The 19,402-nt window shown below is 46.1% G+C and overlaps 1 protein-coding gene across 1 annotated transcript in view; it reads left to right on the top strand.

The window, feature by feature from the left end:
- Positions 1–1,680: 1,680 nt before the first annotated feature.
- Positions 1,681–19,402, top strand: part of pths (porthos) — a 29,320-nt gene continuing 11,598 nt past the window's right edge. The window contains exons 1-3 of the mRNA XM_068367263.1: positions 1,681–1,796; positions 3,845–3,938; positions 4,141–4,305. Of these exons, the coding sequence (XP_068223364.1) occupies positions 1,758–1,796; positions 3,845–3,938; positions 4,141–4,305 (298 nt within the window). The 5' untranslated portion in view covers positions 1,681–1,757. The remainder of the gene's footprint in view (positions 1,797–3,844; positions 3,939–4,140; positions 4,306–19,402) is intronic.

Raw genomic sequence — 19,402 nt, 5'->3', positions numbered from 1 at the left:
CTTATTCCTTATCTATACATAGATATCTGGCACTGTCTTTTAGTTAGTTCTGTGTGCACGCTGCAAAAGATTTTTCATTATTCTAACCATCCTTTACACTCAGATTTTCCCAGACTGTACCATCCTGTATGTAGTACAACATATGCAGTTAACTTTAACAGTCTTGCCTTCTCCATCATAAGATTCAATACTATATAGTTTTCTAGAAGTTTTATTCCAGCTGTGATCAGATTGTGGAACGATCTTCCAAATCTGGTAGCATCCTCAGAAGTTCAACCTTGTTGCTGATGCTTTTATCTTTATTATTATTATTATTATTATTATTATTATTATTATTATTATTATTATTATTATTATTATTATTATTATTATTATTATTATTATTATTATTATTATTATTATTATTATTGTAAGGTAGGCTGTTGACGCAAATCTCTCTTCATAGTTTACATATGACGGATCTATTTTAACGTTGTTATTGATCTTATGGTATTATGTATATATTCTTTTCATTACTTCCCATATATAGTTTATCCGTTATTTCTTTAATTCCTTTCCTAAATGGACTGTTTTCACCGTTAGAGCCAAAGAGTTTGTTGGCCTCTGCTTTTCCAAATAGGGTTATATAATAATAATAATAATAATAATAATAATAATAATAATAATAATAATAATAATAATAATAATAATAACAGGGTAATATAATATTAATAATAATGATAATAATAATAATAATAATAATAATAATAATAATAATAATAATAATAATAATAATAATAATAATAATGATAATGATAATAATAATAATAATAATAATAATAATAGGGTTATATGATAATAATAATAATAATAATAATAATAATAATAATAATAATAATAATAATAATAATAATAATAATAATAGAAGTTCTCAAGAAACATCAGAAAGACTGCTTAGGAGAACTCTTTTAAATGGTCTTTATCAATGAAAAATAAAAGTTATAACAAGAAAAGTTCAATCACAGGTACAAATTGTAGTAGAGTAATGATAAATAAAGATAACGGATGATGCTAACAGTTCATTATGTTCATCAGTGAGATAGAAAAATTAATGAAAGGAGAAAAGTTGCAAATATAGTTATCAAAGTATATGAAATCACGCTGATACTATGAATGTAAACTGCATGCTTTGTCCTAAGATCTGGGTTACTTAATAAATATAAAATATAAGCCGTTTCGTCTCTACTATCATCAGATGCCAAAAATTTCAAGGCTATAAGACTGCCCCAGACCAGTATGAAAACTAAAGAATGTCTTGGGTTGTAGAAAATAGAATTGAACCTAAATAAGTTTGAATAATTTTCAAAACATGATCATGAACACTTATGACGAAAGAGGGGAATGATAGTTCTTGGATATTAATAGAAAACTAAAAAAATGATAAGAAAAACACCTGTTATGGTATAGTAGAAAATATAGTTTGAGAAGTAAATGCAAATAAATTTAAGTCTTTTCTCACAATATTGCAGTTTGTGATATTAGGTATATATTATTTCGTGCAGCATCCATAAAAATAAGAAATTAAATCTTTATTTTCTTCAGATATATCTAGAGTAAATTAAAAATGAAGAAATAATATACCAAAAGAACATGCTACCACAGAGAAACCAAACATCAAAATCACAGCAGCCTAACTAGAAAGGGTCAGAGCAGAGGCGTTACAACGCCAACTCTCCACTACTACTACTATTCACGTTCCTTCTCCTAGTGTAAACAACATGGGTGACACTGAAGACAGCACTACTTTTCAGGATCTCGTAAGCTTAAACTACATTTTTATATTCGTTTATGGCTATATATCATTATGCATTAATATGGGAAATGTATTAATATGAAAATAATAGGAATGTATTAGGCCAGCTGTCTCGTAAACAACGAGGGAGATTTCCACGTGTCGGCCTCCTACTCTCGGTGTTTCGTCATTGTGCAATATTCAGGATGCAGAAAGATCCTTTATAATAAGCTATTGTAGGATGCATGTATGATGACGGTCATGGCCTATGATTCCCTTAGGAGCCTTTGTGTGTCAGCGGCTAGTTTCTCCCTTGTGGATTAAAAATGGCCATCAACTAACCTCGACTTTCCCCACTAACCTAAGCAACAAACCTTGTCTTTACCTACTGCACCGAGACTCTTTAACGACCTTCCTCTCGATGTCAAGAATAGCAATAATGTGGCAGCTTTCAAGAAAAATCTGAAAACTTATCTTTTTAGAAAGTGTTACAATAGTGACCTGAAAACTATTAAGCCTGAATACAAATGCTAGCGAAATAACTGATAACGATACAGAGCAAAATATTAACTGGAAAGAAATTATTTTTTCACACACCAAGGCCCGCCTGAACAGAACTTTAGTGGGCGAGAAATAAACCCGTAAAAGTAAGTAAAGTAACGGAGGGGTTAACGCCCCCGTGTGACCCCCCTTACACGGCCTTATTCTAATTTAGCTGCAATCATATATGCAGGTGGCCACTATCATACATACACCCCTTTCCTTATTTTAAGCCCTATCGCCAAGAATCTGGTAGTGTATGGGGTCTCCCCCATTAGGGAAGTAGGTATGGACACGGCTTGTAGGTTATGTTAGGCTGGGGAAGTTTAAGTTAAGTGTTCAATGCACACGAGATATCCTGTCCGTCTTTATACAAAGGCTCATTCAGCCAATTCCCCTCATAGATTGATTTGAGTTGTACCTTAGCTTGCTTTATGTTTTTAAGTATGATTTTTTGAAATATTGACATATATGGGTTTTGCTCTATAAAATATATGTAAGCAGGTCTTGCGGAAAATTTAGACAATTTCATATTCATTTATAAACCATTGAGATTTGTGCTCCAATAAAGACAAGAAAATTTCCAAATCAACGTTTTATTAAGGTGCAAACATTAATAACATATATATTCACATCAAGGTAATTTTAGTGACACAATTATATGATGTAAATCATTACCTATACCGTTCATAGATGATAGATTTAGAAATGATGGTCACAACATATTTAAGTCCAAACTTCCATATTACCGTTGTAGTCTTCCACCTTGATGCTATAATTCAAAAGAGGTTGCTGTGTTATCAAGAGTCAGGAATAGCTACATATATTGTAGTTGGATTATTATGAGACTTTTTGATCAAGGCATTTATATGTAGACAGTATATGATATATTATTTGCCACAGACTGTTTTTTTATAAGGCTGTGTAATGTAACCTATAAAAACTCATTGTTTTAATACATTAGTATGATTCTATATACAGTAATGGTGATATGATTTGTTAAGATAAAGATATTCAAACCATGCGCAGTGTCATGTTACATTTGATTCAAACATAGAATCCTTTTATAAGCAAATAAGCTAATGGAAGACTTCCTCCGTAAGCACCATACATTCTGTGGTACAGTAATGAGTTTGAGACTAACTACATTTCTAGTTTTATGTTCCCATTCCAGAAGATCTCTTTCTACATTTTGCCCCGTGATTAAGCCTAATCATTGAGAATTAGATGCAGACTATTAATTTAACATAGGACAAGGCTATAGTGTTTTATGCTCCTTTGTGCTCTGAGCTGTTTTCCCTGTTGGTGTTCTTGGGCTTATAGCATCCTGCTTTTCTAACTAGAGTTGGAGCTTAGCTAATTATGATGATAATATTGGGCTTATTAGCATCCTGCTTTTCTAACTAGGGTTGGAGCTTAGCTAATTATGATGATAATATTGGGCTTATAGCATCCTGCTTTTCTAACTAGGGTTGGAGCTTAGCTAATTATAATGATAATAAAGTTTGACAAAGTTTGTGGTTTTTATTTCAGGGCGTGATCGAAGAATTATGCCTAGCGTGCAAGCAGTTAGGCTGGAAGGCCCCATCGGCCATCCAAAAAGAAGCAATTCCAATAGCTCTTAAAGGTATGACAAAGAATTACAGTATTTTTTCTCTAAGATTTATACTTTAAGAGTTTTTAAAATATATTTTTTTATTTATACCATTGATATGTGTTTGCTGAGTTTTACACTTTCAGTATTGCTAGATTGTATGCCGTACTGTATATAGTTTTGTCTTTACTGTATAATGAACACAACTTCTTGACTATTTTATATTTGTATTCAGGACGCGATGTCATTGGGTTGGCAGAAACAGGTTCGGGAAAAACTGGCGCCTTTGGAATTCCAGTTCTTCAAGCACTTATTGAAAGGCCTCAGAGATTATTTGCTCTCGTCTTGACTCCAACACGAGAGCTGGCATTCCAAATTAAAGAACAATTTGATGCCCTAGGTATGTTGCAGATTTATGTATTTTATAGCTTCAGTAAACTTCTTTATTTCGAAACAGGGAGTCAGAGGTTTTTAGATTTGTGATTTGTAAAGTACTTTTAATCAGTAGGCAATGCCTATTAGATTATGAATTTTAGATATTTAACTTAGCCGGTGAATATATAATAGCTGCAACTCTGCGGCTCGACAGACAACATACTCAAAAAACTCGCGAGCGATCGCTATGCAGGTTGCGGGTGTGCCCACCAGCGCCAACTGTCGGCCAGATACCACTCTTGTATGTAAACAAAACCTTCAATTCTTCTCTGTCGACGTTGACGACAAGACGTATTTATACTCGCTGTAGAACCTGGAGTTTTCCCATCATATTTGGTGAAGTACTTTATTTTGGTTTGAGCTTTCGCAGTACAGGTGTTTTTCCTCAACATAAACTCTTGAACTCTTTATTGAATCGGATTATTTTTTGATGACTTGGATTGTTTTTGGAATTTTCTTTGACTAATTCAAAATGGCTGACCCTTCTCAAGTACCTAGATTTCGAAAGTGTAATGCTAGGGACTGTAATAGGCGTCTTCCAAAGGCTTCTCTCGACCCTCATACTGTTTGTTCCAATTGTCGGGGTAAAACCTGTCAATTGGGAGATCGGTGTGAGGAATGCGTGGGCCTTTCGGAATTCGATTGGCTCGAATATGATAAGTATACACGCAGATTAGAGAGAGATAGGGTAAGGAGAAGTTCATCTAGGTCCGTAGATTTTTCCTCTCCACATGCCCCTGAACCTAATCCTTCCCCTGTAGTGGTTGTTCCTAACCCCCCTTCTAGCACTCAGGAACCGTCTATGCAAGACATGTTACGTGCTATTCATGCCTTGGGGGAGAGAGTTGAGGCGTTAGCAAGTGACCGTAATCAACTCATGGCTGACGTGAAGGAACTTAAGTGCCATAGTGCCACGGCGGAAAGTGGGAAAGTGATTAGTGCGCAAAGTGTTGTGAACAGTGTTGCGACCGAGGGTTCGTCTGTTCGTGCCTGTCGTTCACCTAGTCCGGGACCTCTTGCAAGCTCCCAAGCCCAGGGGAGAAGCAATGTCGTACGACTTATGGGTTCGAGAGGCCTTGATCAGCGAACAGACGTTCCCTCTATGGTATCAGGCGTATCTCGTCAAGATCGCCCCTACCATAAGACGAGAGAGCCCATTTTTACCTCGTCGTCCGAAGGCTTTTCACGCAAGAAACCATGGAGCAAGGTTTCTAGGCCTCTGAAACGCAAGTCGGTCCCTTCAGGACAGGTCCAACGTCCTGGATGTAGTCATTGGGACAGTTCGGACCCGTTGCTGTCATCGGATGACTGCTCGCCGCCTAAGCAAGGCAAAGTTGTGCCGTCTCAGGCGCTAACCCCGTCTGTTACCGCACCCGTTACCGTAGACCCTAAATGGGTTATACTGCAGGACATGCAGTCTAAGCTTGCGTCCCTTATGGAAGACTACAACGCAGAGAAGGTTTCCGTTGAACCTAGCCGTTTATCTCATGGAGATCCTGGCCGTCAGCCACCCAAGCGTTCTGTTGTGCGTCCTGTTGACGTTGGTGTAGCCAGCTCACGTCAACCAGTTGGGGTTGTACCACACCCGATGCGGTCTCGTGTGAATTTTCAGCTGCAGGTGGACGTTAGGCAACTCGCTGATGCGTCTGGTGACGTGCTGGACGTTCGCCAACCATCAGAGTTGACTTGTTTTGACGCGGTTCGTCAACCTCCGCAACCTAGAGTTGTTTTGACTGCACAACCCAGGCGGTCTAAGCAGTCTCGGGTGGACGCTGTGCGTCCTCACGCACCTGTTGTTGTTGACAGTTCCCAGACTGTTCAGCAGTTTCAGGACGCTGCGTCCTGCTCCGCCACTTATGCACCAGTGCGGGCGGACGCTGCGTGTCAAGCATTGCCAACCCCTTTGCTTGTTTCTCATCAGTTGTCAGATGAAGAACTTTCGGATGAGGACGTTGCTGACCCTCAGCCTGAGGATCATCCTTCAGATATTGATGAGCCTAGAGCAGTTCCGCCTTCTATGGATTTTAAAAAAGTCATGCTCATTTTTAAAGAGTTGTTTCCTGAACACTTTGTCTCTGTGGCTCCTCGTTCGCCGCCGTCTGAGTTTGTTTTAGGCGTACCTGCTGCCATGCCAGCCTTTACAAAACTCGTTCTCTCTCGCTCATCCAAGAGAGCTTTACGGCTGTTAGGCGATTGGTTGGAAACCAAGAGGAGTTTAGGGAAGACGGCCTTTGCCTTCCCCCCATCTAAACTCTCGTCTAGATCGAGCGTCTGGTATGCCACGGGAGAAGTTCTCGGCTTGGGAGTTCCTGCCTCTGCCCAGGGCGACTTCTCAAGTCTTGTAGACTCTCCCCGCCGCCTAGCCATGAGACGCTCGAAGATTAGTTGGTCATCCTCAGACCTGGACCATCTACTTAAAGGCATCTTTAGGGCTTTTGAAGTTTTCAACTTCCTTGACTAGTGTTTGGGAGCCTTGAGTAGGAAAATCTCATCAGCCGATAGAGATGTCTCCTTACTCATTATGTCCTGCATGGATAAGGCCATCCGCGATGGATCCAATGAGCTCTCCTCCTCGTTTACGTCAGGAGTCCTAAAGAAACGAGAGTCTCTGTGCTCTTTTCTGTCAGCAGGAGTGACGCCCTGTCAACGATCTGAGCTACTCTTTGCCCCTTTGTCTAAGTTCTTGTTTCCTGAACTTTTAGTTAAGGAAATAGCGTTGTCTCTAGTGCAGAAGGACACCCATGACTTGGTTGCGTCCTCGGCTCGCAAAGGGACCCCTTCGTCTGCCTTGTCTGCTAGACCTAGGATAGACACTCCAGCGTCCAGGTTTATTCCGCCCTTTCGTGGCAGAGCCCCCAGCAGGGGAAATACTCGTGCCGAAGGGAAGAGAGGAAAGAGGAAAGGAGCCAAGTCCTCGCGTGGCAGAGTCTGACTGCCCGCAGCTTCAGACAGCAGTAGGTGCCAGACTCAAGAACTTCTGGCAAGCCTGGGAGAAGAGAGGCGTAGATCAACAGTCAGTGAGGTTGCTCAGAGAGGGGTACAAAATCCCATTTGTACGCAAACCTCCTCTAGCGACGTCCCCCATCGATCTCTCTCCCAGGTACCGAGAGGAAGCAAAGAGACAAGCCCTGAAACTAGAAGTGTCTCTTTTGCTAGAGAAGGGAGCGGTGGTCAAAGTCTCGGACCTTCAATCACCGGGGTTTTACAACCGTCTCTTCCTAGTACCGAAGAAGACAGGAGGTTGGAGACCGGTGCTAGACGTCAGTGCTCTGAATGTCTTTGTCACAAAGACAAAGTTCACCATGGAGACCACCAAGTCAGTCTTAGCAGCGGTCAGAAAGGGAGACTGGATGGTCTCTCTCGACCTAAGAGACGCTTACTTCCACATCACCATTCACTCAGATTCCCAACCTTTTCTGAGATTTGTGTTCGACAATGTGGTGTACCAGTTTCGGGCCCTGTGCTTTGGCCTAAGTCCTGCTCCTCTCGTGTTTACGAGGCTTATGAGGAATGTGGCAAAATTCCTCCATTTATCGGGTATCCGAGCCTCCCTTTATTTGGACGACTGGCTTCTCAGAGCCTCGTCCAGTCATCGCTGTCTGAAGGATCTCAATTGGACTTTAGATCTGACCAAGGAATTGGGACTTCTGGTCAACTTGGAAAAGTCCCAGCTGATCCCATCCCAAACTATTCTGTATTTAGGGATGGAGATTCGCAGTCCAATTTTTCGGGCTTTTCCGTCGGCCCCCAGAATAGATCAAGCCCTGCTCGTAATCCAAAGGATGTTGAAGAGAGAACGTTGCTCAGTCAGGAATTGGATGAGTCTAGTAGGAACTCTATCATCCCTGGAGCAGTTTGTCTCTCTAGGAAGGCTACACCTCCGACCTCTACAATTCCATCTAGCTTTTCACTGGAAAAAGGACAAGACGCTAGAGGCGGTCTCGATCCCGATTTCCGAAACAGTAAAGACTTGCCTGAATTGGTGGAAAGACAATATCAGTCTACGAGAGGGACTTCCCCTAGCAGTTCAGAAACCAAACCACGTTCTCTTCTCAGACGCATCGGATTTGGGTTGGGGTGCGACACTGGACGGTCGGGAATGCTCAGGTCTGTGGACCTCAAGTCAGAGGAGCATGCATATCAACGGCAAGGAGCTTTTGGCAGTTCACCTGGCCTTGATGAGCTTCGAGAGTCTCCTTCGAGACAAAGTGGTGGAGGTCAACTCGGACAACACCACAGCCTTGGCGTACATTTCCAAACAAGGAGGTACCCACTCCCTGACACTGTACGAGATCGCAAGGGACCTGCTCATCTGGTCAAGAGATCGAGGCATCTCCCTGGTAACGAGGTTTATCCAGGGCGACTTGAACGTTCTAGCAGATTGTCTCAGTCGGAAAGGTCAGGTAATTCCAACCGAATGGACCCTCCACAATGATGTGTGCAAGAGGCTTTGGGCGACTTGGGGTCAACCCACCATAGACCTCTTTGCAACCTCGATGACCAAGAGGCTTCCAATCTATTGCTCTCCAGTCCCAGACCCAGCAGCAATACATATAGATGCCTTTCTCCTAGATTGGTCTCACCTAGACCTATATGCATTCCCACCATTCAAGATTGTCAACAAGGTACTGCAGAAATTCGCCTCTCACGAAGGGACAAGGTTGACGTTAGTTGCTCCCCTCTGGCCCGCGAGAGAATGGTTCACCGAGGTACTTCGATGGCTGGTAGACTTTCCAAGAAGTCTTCCTCTAAGAGTAGACCTATTACGTCAGCCACACGTAAAGAAGGTACACCAAAGCCTCCACGCTCTTCGTCTGACTGCCTTCAGACTATCGAAAGACTCTCGAGAGCTAGAGGCTTTTCGAAGGAGGCAGCCAGTGCGATTGCAAGAGCGAGGAGAGCTTCTACCATTAGAGTTTACCAATCGAAGTGGGAAATCTTCCGAGACTGGTGCAAGTCAGTATCTGTATCCTCGTCCAGTACCTCTGTAGCCCAAATCGCTGATTTTCTCTTATACCTGAGAAGAGTTCGCTCCCTTTCAGCTCCCACGATCAAGGGCTACAGGAGCATGTTGGCTTCGGTCTTCCGGCATAGAGGCTTAGATCTTTCCAACAATAAAGATCTACAAGATCTCCTTAAGTCTTTTGAGACCTCTAAGGAACGTCGTTTGGCTACACCTGGATGGAATTTAGACGTGGTCCTAAGATTCCTCATGTCAGACAGGTTTGAGCCTTTACATTCAGCCTCCCTGAAGGATCTCACTCTTAAGACTCTTTTCCTGGTGTGCTTGGCCTCAGCTAAAAGAGTCAGTGAGCTTCATGCCTTCAGCAAGAACATTGGTTTTTCGACAGAAAAAGCCACTTGTTCTCTTCAACTTGGTTTCCTAGCCAAGAATGAACTGCCTTCTCGTCCTTGGCCTAAATCTTTTGATATTCCTAGCTTATCAGAGATCGTAGGCAACGAATTAGAGAGAGTATTATGCCCCGTTAGAGCTCTTAAGTTCTATTTAGCTCGTACTAAGCCTTTACGAGGTAAATCTGAAGCGTTATGGTGTTCGGTTAAGAGAAGCAAGTCAGTGTTCGCGTCATTTTACTTGAAAGATGTCCAGACTCTTTACGAGGACTGCTACACACTGGGTCCATTCGTAGCAGCGAGTGCAGTAGTTTGTGAGGGTTCAACCACTACACTTCCCTAATTCCATATCCTTTTAATCTGTCTCTTGAAATGTTTTTAATATTGTTTTTATGGGTTGTTTGGAAGGCTAAGAAGCCTTTCGCATCCTGGTTGATTTGGCGGGTGGTCAAAGTCATTTCTTGAGAGCGCCCAGATTAGGGGTTTGATGAGGTCCTGTTGTATGGGTTGCAGCCCTTGATACTTCAGCTCCTGGGAGTCTGTCAGCATCCTTAGAGGATCGCTGGGCTCCGTGAGGAAGACAGACTTACAAGGCAGAGTAATCGTCTAAGTCAACTTCCTTACCAGGTACCTATTTATTTTGGTTTTGTTATATTGACAACTGTCAAAATGAAAAAACTCTTAGCTTATACGCTGTAAACATAATTAACTCTGGTCTCTACCCACCTCCTTGGGTGTGAATCAGCAATTATATATTCACCGGGTAAGTTAGATATTTAAAAATGATATTTTAATTATAAAATAAATTTTTGAATATACTTACCCGGTGAATATATAAATTAAATGACCCTCCTTTCCTCCCCAATAGAGACGCAGCGGGACGAGAAGAATTGAAGGTTTTGTTTACATACAAGAGTGGTATCTGGCCGACAGTTGGCGCTGGTGGGCACACCCGCAACCTGCATAGCGATCGCTCGCGAGTTTTTTGAGTATGTTGTCTGTCGAGCCGCAGAGTTGCAGCTATTATATATTCACCGGGTAAGTATATTCAAAAATTTATTTTATAATTAAAATATCATTTTGCAAATTAATGGAATGTTAAGACTTGTGTAACAAGTGTCAAGAAGTGGGAGACTCAGTATGCTATAGAATTTTGCTTAGATAGGAACCCTTTTTAGAGAGCTCTTTAAACATTTGATACAACCTACCCATAACATGTGACTTTATTTCATGTCAAAGTTGATTAAGTAAGCTGTTGAAGGTCAGACTGCAATTCATTGCATTTTGTATGTGGACCTAACATCATCACAATATATATAGACATAACCCTGTAATGCATAGACTTATTTTAAACTTATTTTACAAGCATTTATATGATCAAATAGAGGACGTCATTGTCGTCTCCCACAATTAAACATGAAAAATTGGATGTCCATGCACATCTTAGTAGTATCCAGCCTTGCATTATAATGTCTGCCTTAATGGAGACTTTCTGTTTATAATTATGAGTTACAGAGAGTTTACCATAGGTGGAGAAGAATTTCATGTTTCAACTGCTACTAGTATTATGTAAAAATATCTATATTACCATTGAGATGGGAGATCCTAAAGAATAGCAGGCTAAATGCCTACTAGATGGTAAAACTTCCAGTCAAGTGAAGATGGCAGATTGTTAAATTATGTTTATTCAGTATTACAGTACATTATTAGAAATGCTGTAAGGTGATTCGTAAATCATTATAAAGTAAATAATGAAAGTGTATAGAATTTTAGGTGGCAGTAAAGGTTTTTTAAGCAAATCCTTTGCCCCATTTTTACTGCTTTCTACCACATCTGTTCACTTTAGTCTTGTCCCCCTACAAAGGTGTCCAACTTCTTTGACTGTCTTGTTCCAGTTTTCATTTGTGGGCGAATCCTTCAGATCAGGTATCAAACCCATACTTTTAATGAAGCATCCTCTTAGTATACAGTGAACCCTCGTTTATCGCGGTTGATAGGTTCCAGACGCGGGCGCGATAGGTGAAAATCCGCGAAGTATTGACACCATATTTACCTATTTATTTAACATGTATATTCGGACTTTTAAAACCTTCCCTTGTACGTAGTACTGTTAACAAACTACCCTTTAATGTACAGAACACTTAATGCATGTACTACAGTACCCTAAACTAAAACAGGCACAAATATTAAAGGCGATTTTATATCATGCGTTTCCTAAACACCTAAAAAGCACGATAAAAAATGGCAACCAATGTTTTGTTTACGTTTATCTCTGATCATAATGAAGAAACAAACTCATTTAGTGTACTGTACACATATATGTATAGGTTAGTTTTTGCATCGATTATATTGATGTATACAGTATGTTGATTTTGTTATTACCAATGTTTTACTTAATTTTCCTTAGGACTTCCAAATGAAATGTTTTTCTTTATGACGCCGCCTGAAACGACGGCGTCATAAAGTACGCTCAGTAAACAACCACGCTCAGAACAAAAAAGGCATTTAACGCGCATGATGAAAGTGATAAATAATGATATTTACAGTAAAAGCATTTACAAAATATGTTTTGTTCCGTAACCGAAATACAAACCACGCTATTTACAAAGGGTATTACTTTTAGCGTAGCTGAAATGGCGAGCCATTAGAATTTAACGAGGGTGTATTACCCCCGCGCTAGTTAGCGGGGGGGGTAGGGGAGTGGTAGCTAGCTACCCCTCCTCCCCCTCACACACAGGTGAATACTCACTTTCACTTTTGGCTCGGACTGTGACAGACGTCTCTGTCTTGGTCCTCGCTTGGCAGCCATTGTCTGTTTTGTCTTTACTTAATCGCTTACTTTTCTTTTACTCAATATATATGTAAACATGTTTTCATGTTTGTATATATATTTGAGTATAGAAATAAGTAAGTTTCCTTTTCAGATGTGTGTGTGTAGTGTACGATATCTACGTGGAGGCCTCGGCAGTTAGGCCACCACGGCCTAATTTTATGGGTTGCGATCGAGTTTGACTTCGGTCTTTCTCTCTCTCTCTCTCTTGAGGTCGTTCACCCCTTTTACTATGTTTTACTACGCCCTTGTAGCTTCCTTCCCGTGTGGGTGGGGTTGCTACGCCGTACATTTTGTCTCAATTAGTTTATGAATCTAATTGTAGTTGTTAATTTTTCAGCTTGTAGAACGATTCCTTTCGGGGTTTTCGTTTTTTCTTTAGTGTTCATTCATTTTTAAATTACATAATTACATAGTTACATAATTATAATTGTTATAATTCTGTTTTGGTTACAGCTCTCCTTCCGCGAGTGTAAGTGGTTGTGAGGGCACGTGCCTGTTGTGTAATTCTTGTTCCTTTTCCTCGGGATTCCTCTTCGGAGCCTTCCCGGGGGAATGAATGTGTACTAATATTATTTGTTTTATTTTTTTACAGTTACCGATCTAGTTCGTTTCTGTAATATAGCAACGGTGTGAGCTGTCTGGTTGAGTCCTGGGGATTCGGCTGTTGCTGCCTCCCCCCTTGTATTGTCGTCAGGGGCGTGTCTCCTTCTACTGGTAGTACTCCCGTGTCGACGGACAGCTCTCCAGTTCATTTTAGAACAGTCAGGAGGCTTGCCTCCTTGGGCGGATAACTTTCCTTCCGAGGGAAGTTTTTTCCTGTCCAGGCTTGAGCTTTTCCTCTTTTGGGGGGTTCTTCTCTTGCCTTTTTTTCGTGCGACTATGCTCTTGGTGCTGAGCGGTCGCACCTGCAGTTTCGCTCAAGGGGCTGGGCAACTGCAGGAGCTCCTCTTCGGAGGATTGCCCCTCTTAGGTCACTGGCTGACCAGTCTCTTCCACGAAGTGTTTCTCTTTCGTTCGCGAGAGAGTACACTCATAGAGACTCCTCTTCGGAGGTTTCTTCTGTTGCTGTTGCTGTTGGCCTCCCTCGCCGTAAGGCCCTCCGTCCGCCTCGTCGTAAGGGCCTCTCATCTCCCTATAAGGGTGCTTGAGGCGCCTTTTTGAATCTCCGTTTGCAGCCTACAACTTCTTTTTCTCGATCTTCCGTCTTGGTGCAGATGGACAGCAGTCTAATCTCGTCTTCCGACGGGCAACGGTCTTCCCGACGGACAACGGTCTTCCCGACGGACAGCGGTCTTCCGACGGACATCAGTCTCCCGGCGGACAACGATCCCTTCGGGGCAAAGGGTTGCCCCCACGGGGGTTCTTCCCTTGCGTGTCAGGGTTTCCCTGCGCGCCCTTCTGTTCGTCAGCGCTCTCCTGTTCGTCAGCGCTTTCAAGATGATCTTCCCTGTGGTTCCTGTTACGTGCCCTGTGCGCCCACGTTCGCCCTCGCGATCTAGAACTTCGGTTCAGGTCGGGGTCAAGGACTCTTCTTCTTTGCGCAGGCTTCCACGCGTAGCCTTCTGCTCGTCAGCGATCATCAGCTCGTCAGCGATCATCAGCTCGTCAGCGATCATCAGCTCGCCAGCGATCGTCAGCTCGTCAGCGATCATCAGCTCGCCAGCGATCTCCAGATCGCCCACGTGTGTTACAGCTGGCACGCCAACGTTCTCCAACACTTCTGAAGGAACATGGTTCGCCAGCTACTAGCTCAACTGCGGATGCTGATCGCCATCGCGCGACCCTCAACTGCAGATGCTGACCGCCATCGCGCGACCCTCAACTGCAGATGCTGACCGCCATCGCGCGACCCTCAACTGCAGATGCTGACCGCCATCGCGCGACCCTCAACTGCAGCTGCTGACCGCCATCGCGCGACCCTCAAACTGCAGATGCTGACCGCCATCGCGCGACCCTCAACTGCAGATGCTGACCGCCATCGCGCGACCCTCAACTGCAGATGCTGCTCGCCATCGCACAACCCTGAACGATTGCCCGCTTACGCATGCTGCTCCTCATCGCACCACCCTGAACGATCGCCCTCCTGCAGATGCTGATCACCATCGCACCCTTTCACGCGATCATTCACCTGCGCATGCTGCTCGCCATCGCACAACCCTGAACGATTGCCCGCTTACGCATGCTGCTCCTCATCGCACAACCCTGAACGATCGCCCTCCTGCAGATGCTGATCACCATCGCACCCTTTCACGCGATCATTTACCTGCGCATGCTGCTCGCCATCGCACAACCCTGAACGATTGGCCGCTTACGCATGCTGCTCCTCATCGCACCACCCTGAACGATCGCCCTCCTGCAGATGCTGATCACCATCGCACCCTTTCACGCGATCATTCACCTGCGCATGCTGCTCGCCATCGCACAACCCTGCACGATAGCCCGCTTACGCATGCTGCTCCTCATCGCACAACCCTGAACGCTCGCCCTCTTGCGGATGCTGATCACCATCGCACCCTATCACGCGATCATTCACCTACACATGCTGCTCGCCATCGCTTACCGCCAGCGATCTTCTTCACCTACGCGGCAGCACGATCCCTCGCCGTCACGCCCATTCCCCTGCGCGCCCGCGCGATCGCTCGCCTGCGCGCCCCGCGCGATCGCTCGCCTGCGCGCCCGCGCGATCGCTCGCCTGCGCGCCCGCGCGATCGCTCGCCGGCGCGCCCGCGCGATCGCTCGCCGGCGCGCCCGCGCGATCGCTCGCCGGCGCGCCCGCGCGGTCGCTCGCCGGCGCGCCCGCGCGATCGCTCGTCGGCGCGCCCGCGCGGTCGCTCGCCGGCGCGCCCGCGCGATCGCTCGCCGGCGCGCCCGCGCGGTCGCTCGCCGGCGCGCCCGCGCGATCGCTCGCCTGCGCGCCCGCGCGACCGCTCGCCTGCGCGCCCGCGCGACCACTCGCCTGCGCGCCCGCGCGACCATTCGCCTTTGCGCCACCGTTCGCCCTCGCGCGACCATAGTTCGCGGCGAATTCCACAGCCGGTGGTAGCAGCAGGGACGCGTGCTCCTAGGCGGCACTCGGGATCACCTCCATCCAAGCACAGGTTGGTAGTGCAGGACGAAGACAGGTCAGTACAGCATTCTTCCCACCTTCTTTTCAGGCAGGAACCGTCGTGTCCTCTCCAAAGGATCGCCCGATCCCTTTCACCTTAGCGAGGATTTCGGACTCTGTGTCCTTGGAGCAGCAGACATGGTTTGATCCGCTGGCACGGGCGTTAATGAGGGTTATGAAACCAGCACTCACCGGCCAGGGTAACAAACCAGCGGCTGTCTCTCCTACGCTGAAGAGAAAGAGAGGAGTGGACTTCGTGGTGACTTCCCCCAGGGCGAAGTTGGTTCCCAAGAGGTCGGTCTCGAGGGTCCCCTCTCCTGCACGAGTACTCTCTCCTTCTCCCGCCCTGGAAGGATTTTTGGCGGGGGGGCTTTCCGTTGAAGATTTCTCCATCGGACAAGGGGTGACTGCTTACCTCTTCCTCTGGGAGCTTACCAGGTTCTTTCCCTCCTCGGTTACGGCCCGAGGTTTGGTTCAAGGAAGCTACAGGAAGATCAAGGGTACTTTCCTCCTCTCGAGCTCAGGCACCTTGGCCTTTCGTCGTTAAGTATCTACTTGCGGACAAGCTCGATGTTTTACCATCTGGACGCACTGACTGAAGGCTTCCTTCGGGTGTCTCATCTGTGGAGGTCAACGACCTCAGACACCCTTCCATCCTTGAGAAGAGTTTTGTCTTTGCCCAAGGACAGAGACTTAAACATCTGCTGTGCGGAGTAAATCGACTTCCGGTTTCACTCCTCCAAGGCGCCTTCTTCCAGACTCTGCAGGGCTCCAGCTCCCTTTTCTTTCAACCACGTCGGCCTAAGTTATCGGCTACGACAACTGGGACAAGGTGTCCAATTGCAGTTTCCTCCTGTCAGGAACAGATGGCACGGGAGACTCCCCCGGGGGGGCATAGTCCTAAAAGGAGTTCACGAACTCTAGGATTGCAGGTTTTTTCGCTGGGAGGATGCTTAAGGTTACTCATCCGAATGACAGCTTCCCGATGCCCATTCCCGCACAATCTCTGTGAGTAGCCAAGGATATCGCGCCTGCCGTCTCTGTCAGCGAATTCAGTGTCTCTGAACCTCTATGCCATAGCATCAGCAGAGTTGCCCGGTTGGGCAGAATGATCCATACCTTAGGCGAAGGTCTTCCTTAGGATCATCGACGGCTTCACCCCTGGCCCCCTCAGTCGATCCTTTCTTGTAAGGAAGGATCTGAGAGGGGATGTCCATAGTCGACCTCTCAGCCCTGATCAAGTTTGTCGAACAAACTTCGGCCAGCGTAGACCAGCAGAATCGATCAGACTGGTAACGAGGCGACAGGACTCCTTTAACCCTGGATCGGAAGGACGGGTACTTTCAGTTTCCATTCCATCCATCTTCCAGGGTGCTCGTTGAATTCAGCCTAAACTGCAAGTATTCCTGCTTATGATGCAGTGTGGCTATCCCGCCGTGGCATAGCAGGTTTGTTTCCCCAGAGAACTCTCCCTGCCTTCCTCTTGGCCGCTCAGGTGCAGACTTCCGCCTCCTCTGCTGTTTGGAGGGCTGGTCAACTCCGGTAGGCTCGGGTTTCGACCTTCTTCAGCGCCGGGAAAAGCTTCCGAATGCTGACCATGAGTGTGGGCTCATGGTATTTTGCTTGGAGCCTTCTCTTCCTCTGCCTCAACATCTGGAGTATCTGGCCATGATATTGAGTCAACCGCCTTACCACGTTGGAAACCCCGCTTCTCGTCCGTCCAGCGAGGTTAAGCAACGTCGGCACTTGGATGGGTGACCACCTGGGGACGCCAGATTCTGTTACCACATCCTCCGAGCCTTCCTTTCGGTTGACTGTGGCAAGACTGAGGAGAGTCGCAGTACCTGTTCTCAGTCAAGCAGAGTTTTCAGCCCTACCTTGGAACGTTTCCTAGTTCTTCTTTCCTCATTGACCCGTTTATAGTCCGAACGGTCGCCTCAGGATAAGTTCCATGTGGGGCGATCCAAGTTCCGGTGGCTTCAGGCAATGTTTAACCGGACTCCCTGGCCCTATGGGACCAGCGGAACTATTAAACCTGCAATGGGTGTTGACCTATGGAGCCTCTTGATGGTAGTGGATATTCTCGTCCTTTCCCCACATTCTTGATGCGGTTCTCAGACTCGTCAAAGGAAAGGGGGGGGGCATGTTCCGGTCCAGGCCTATGGTCAAGACCTGAAGGATACCTCTCCATCATTCAGGCAGGCTTAAGGGCCTTAGTCTGGCCCCTCTTCAGTCCTACCGCTCCTGCCAAGTCGCCCCGTTGCGTGTCGACTTCATGCTAACCAGCAGGGGACGCATTTTCACACCTTCACATCTTGCAGTAGAGATACCGGGATGATTGAGATTCTCTCAATTCCACCATCGGCTCTCTCATTCCAGGCAGGGGAATGTTTCTCTCAGACTATCCAAGCAGAGCCTCATAGAGAGAGTGTACCTAGGGGTCTTTGACCTTGGGTAACCAGCAAGTGCTGATCTGGGGGACCTGATCGCGACAGCTTGGAACCTCAAGCTTCCGCTAGTTTTCCCCCCAGTCTCAGACCCCGAGACTCTGGCAAGATGCATTCCGGTGATGGTGGGACAACTTCGACGCCTGCGTCTTCCCTCCTTTTTGTCTGCGGACAATGGGTCTCAACAAAACCAGGTTGTCTGTCAACCTTTCAATGGGAGAGCTCCACTGGGACTATGCGCAGAACGGTTTCTGGACCCTCTGCTTCCCCTGACGGAACTCCCGGGAGAGCTTCTCCCACGGCGCAGGCTACTCAAGCAACCACACTGCGACATCTCTCCCGAACCGGGGCGTCGCTTCGGCTTCATGCCTGGAGACACTACGCTTCCTCCTCTAGAAGAGACAACCCGCTACAGTCGCGGTACGGAGGTCGCGTCATCTGCGATAGTCATCCACAGGGGTCTCCCAGGCAAAGTGAAGAGTCTAAGGTGGTTGGTGCCGTGGGAGATATACCTCTTCCCGTGAGGCCTCTTCTCCAGCAATAACGGTCTTATTGCCTTTCGGCGGGAGGAAACTCCTTTCCGCTCTTGGCAATGAAGCCTGTCGCTCAGCCTTTCCCTGACCTTCAGGCTTAAAGGAATAACTTTTTCCTGCCCGCTGGATCTATTCTCGCTCATGCGAAGCTACGATCGTCCCTGCCCTAGTCGGAGGAAGACCTCCAACTTGGAGCATGGCTCGGACTTTTAGTCCTTTAAGAGATCTTCTCAAGACCCTTTTACGACAGGCCTCGGATTGTATTCCGCCTTGGGTCTTCTGCTCACTCTGGCCACGGCCAGTGTGTAAGCAATCTTCTTGTCTCTTACTACTCCCCCCCTTTCTAAGGAAGAGGGGAAGGCAACATTCAGGCTCGCTCCTGAGTTGTTGGCTAGACTCAGAATCTGAGGGTCCCGACCCTTCGGTCCGATTCATTCAAGATTTTGAGTCTCCATTCTGTGTCTGATGTCCCAAGACCTTCTCTTTCTTGCCAGTACAGGAATCGAGAGGTTAGCGCTGGGAACAGCTGCAGTTTGGCCTCAGTTGCAGCCGATTTGGGAACACAAGGAGGACATGGGGGGAGAGTCACCAGTATACCTCTTCAGCCCGGACTCAAGGACATTCATCTCGACCTGTCTTCAGACCCTCCCCCGTCACGTCTCCCTACAGCACGATGTTGGATACATCGCAACGTCCCTCGCCTTCGAGTAATACTACTCTGTGACGCAGGTGCTACAAGCTGGAGTCTGGAAGCGTCTGATGACCTTCGCAGCCCGCTTCCTGCAGGGCGT

Source organism: Palaemon carinicauda, chromosome 45 (genome assembly GCF_036898095.1).
Source record: "Palaemon carinicauda isolate YSFRI2023 chromosome 45, ASM3689809v2, whole genome shotgun sequence".
NCBI lineage: Eukaryota > Metazoa > Arthropoda > Malacostraca > Decapoda > Palaemonidae > Palaemon > Palaemon carinicauda.
Note: the sequence above shows the minus strand (reverse complement) of the source record. Positions and strands in the feature narration are given on the sequence as shown.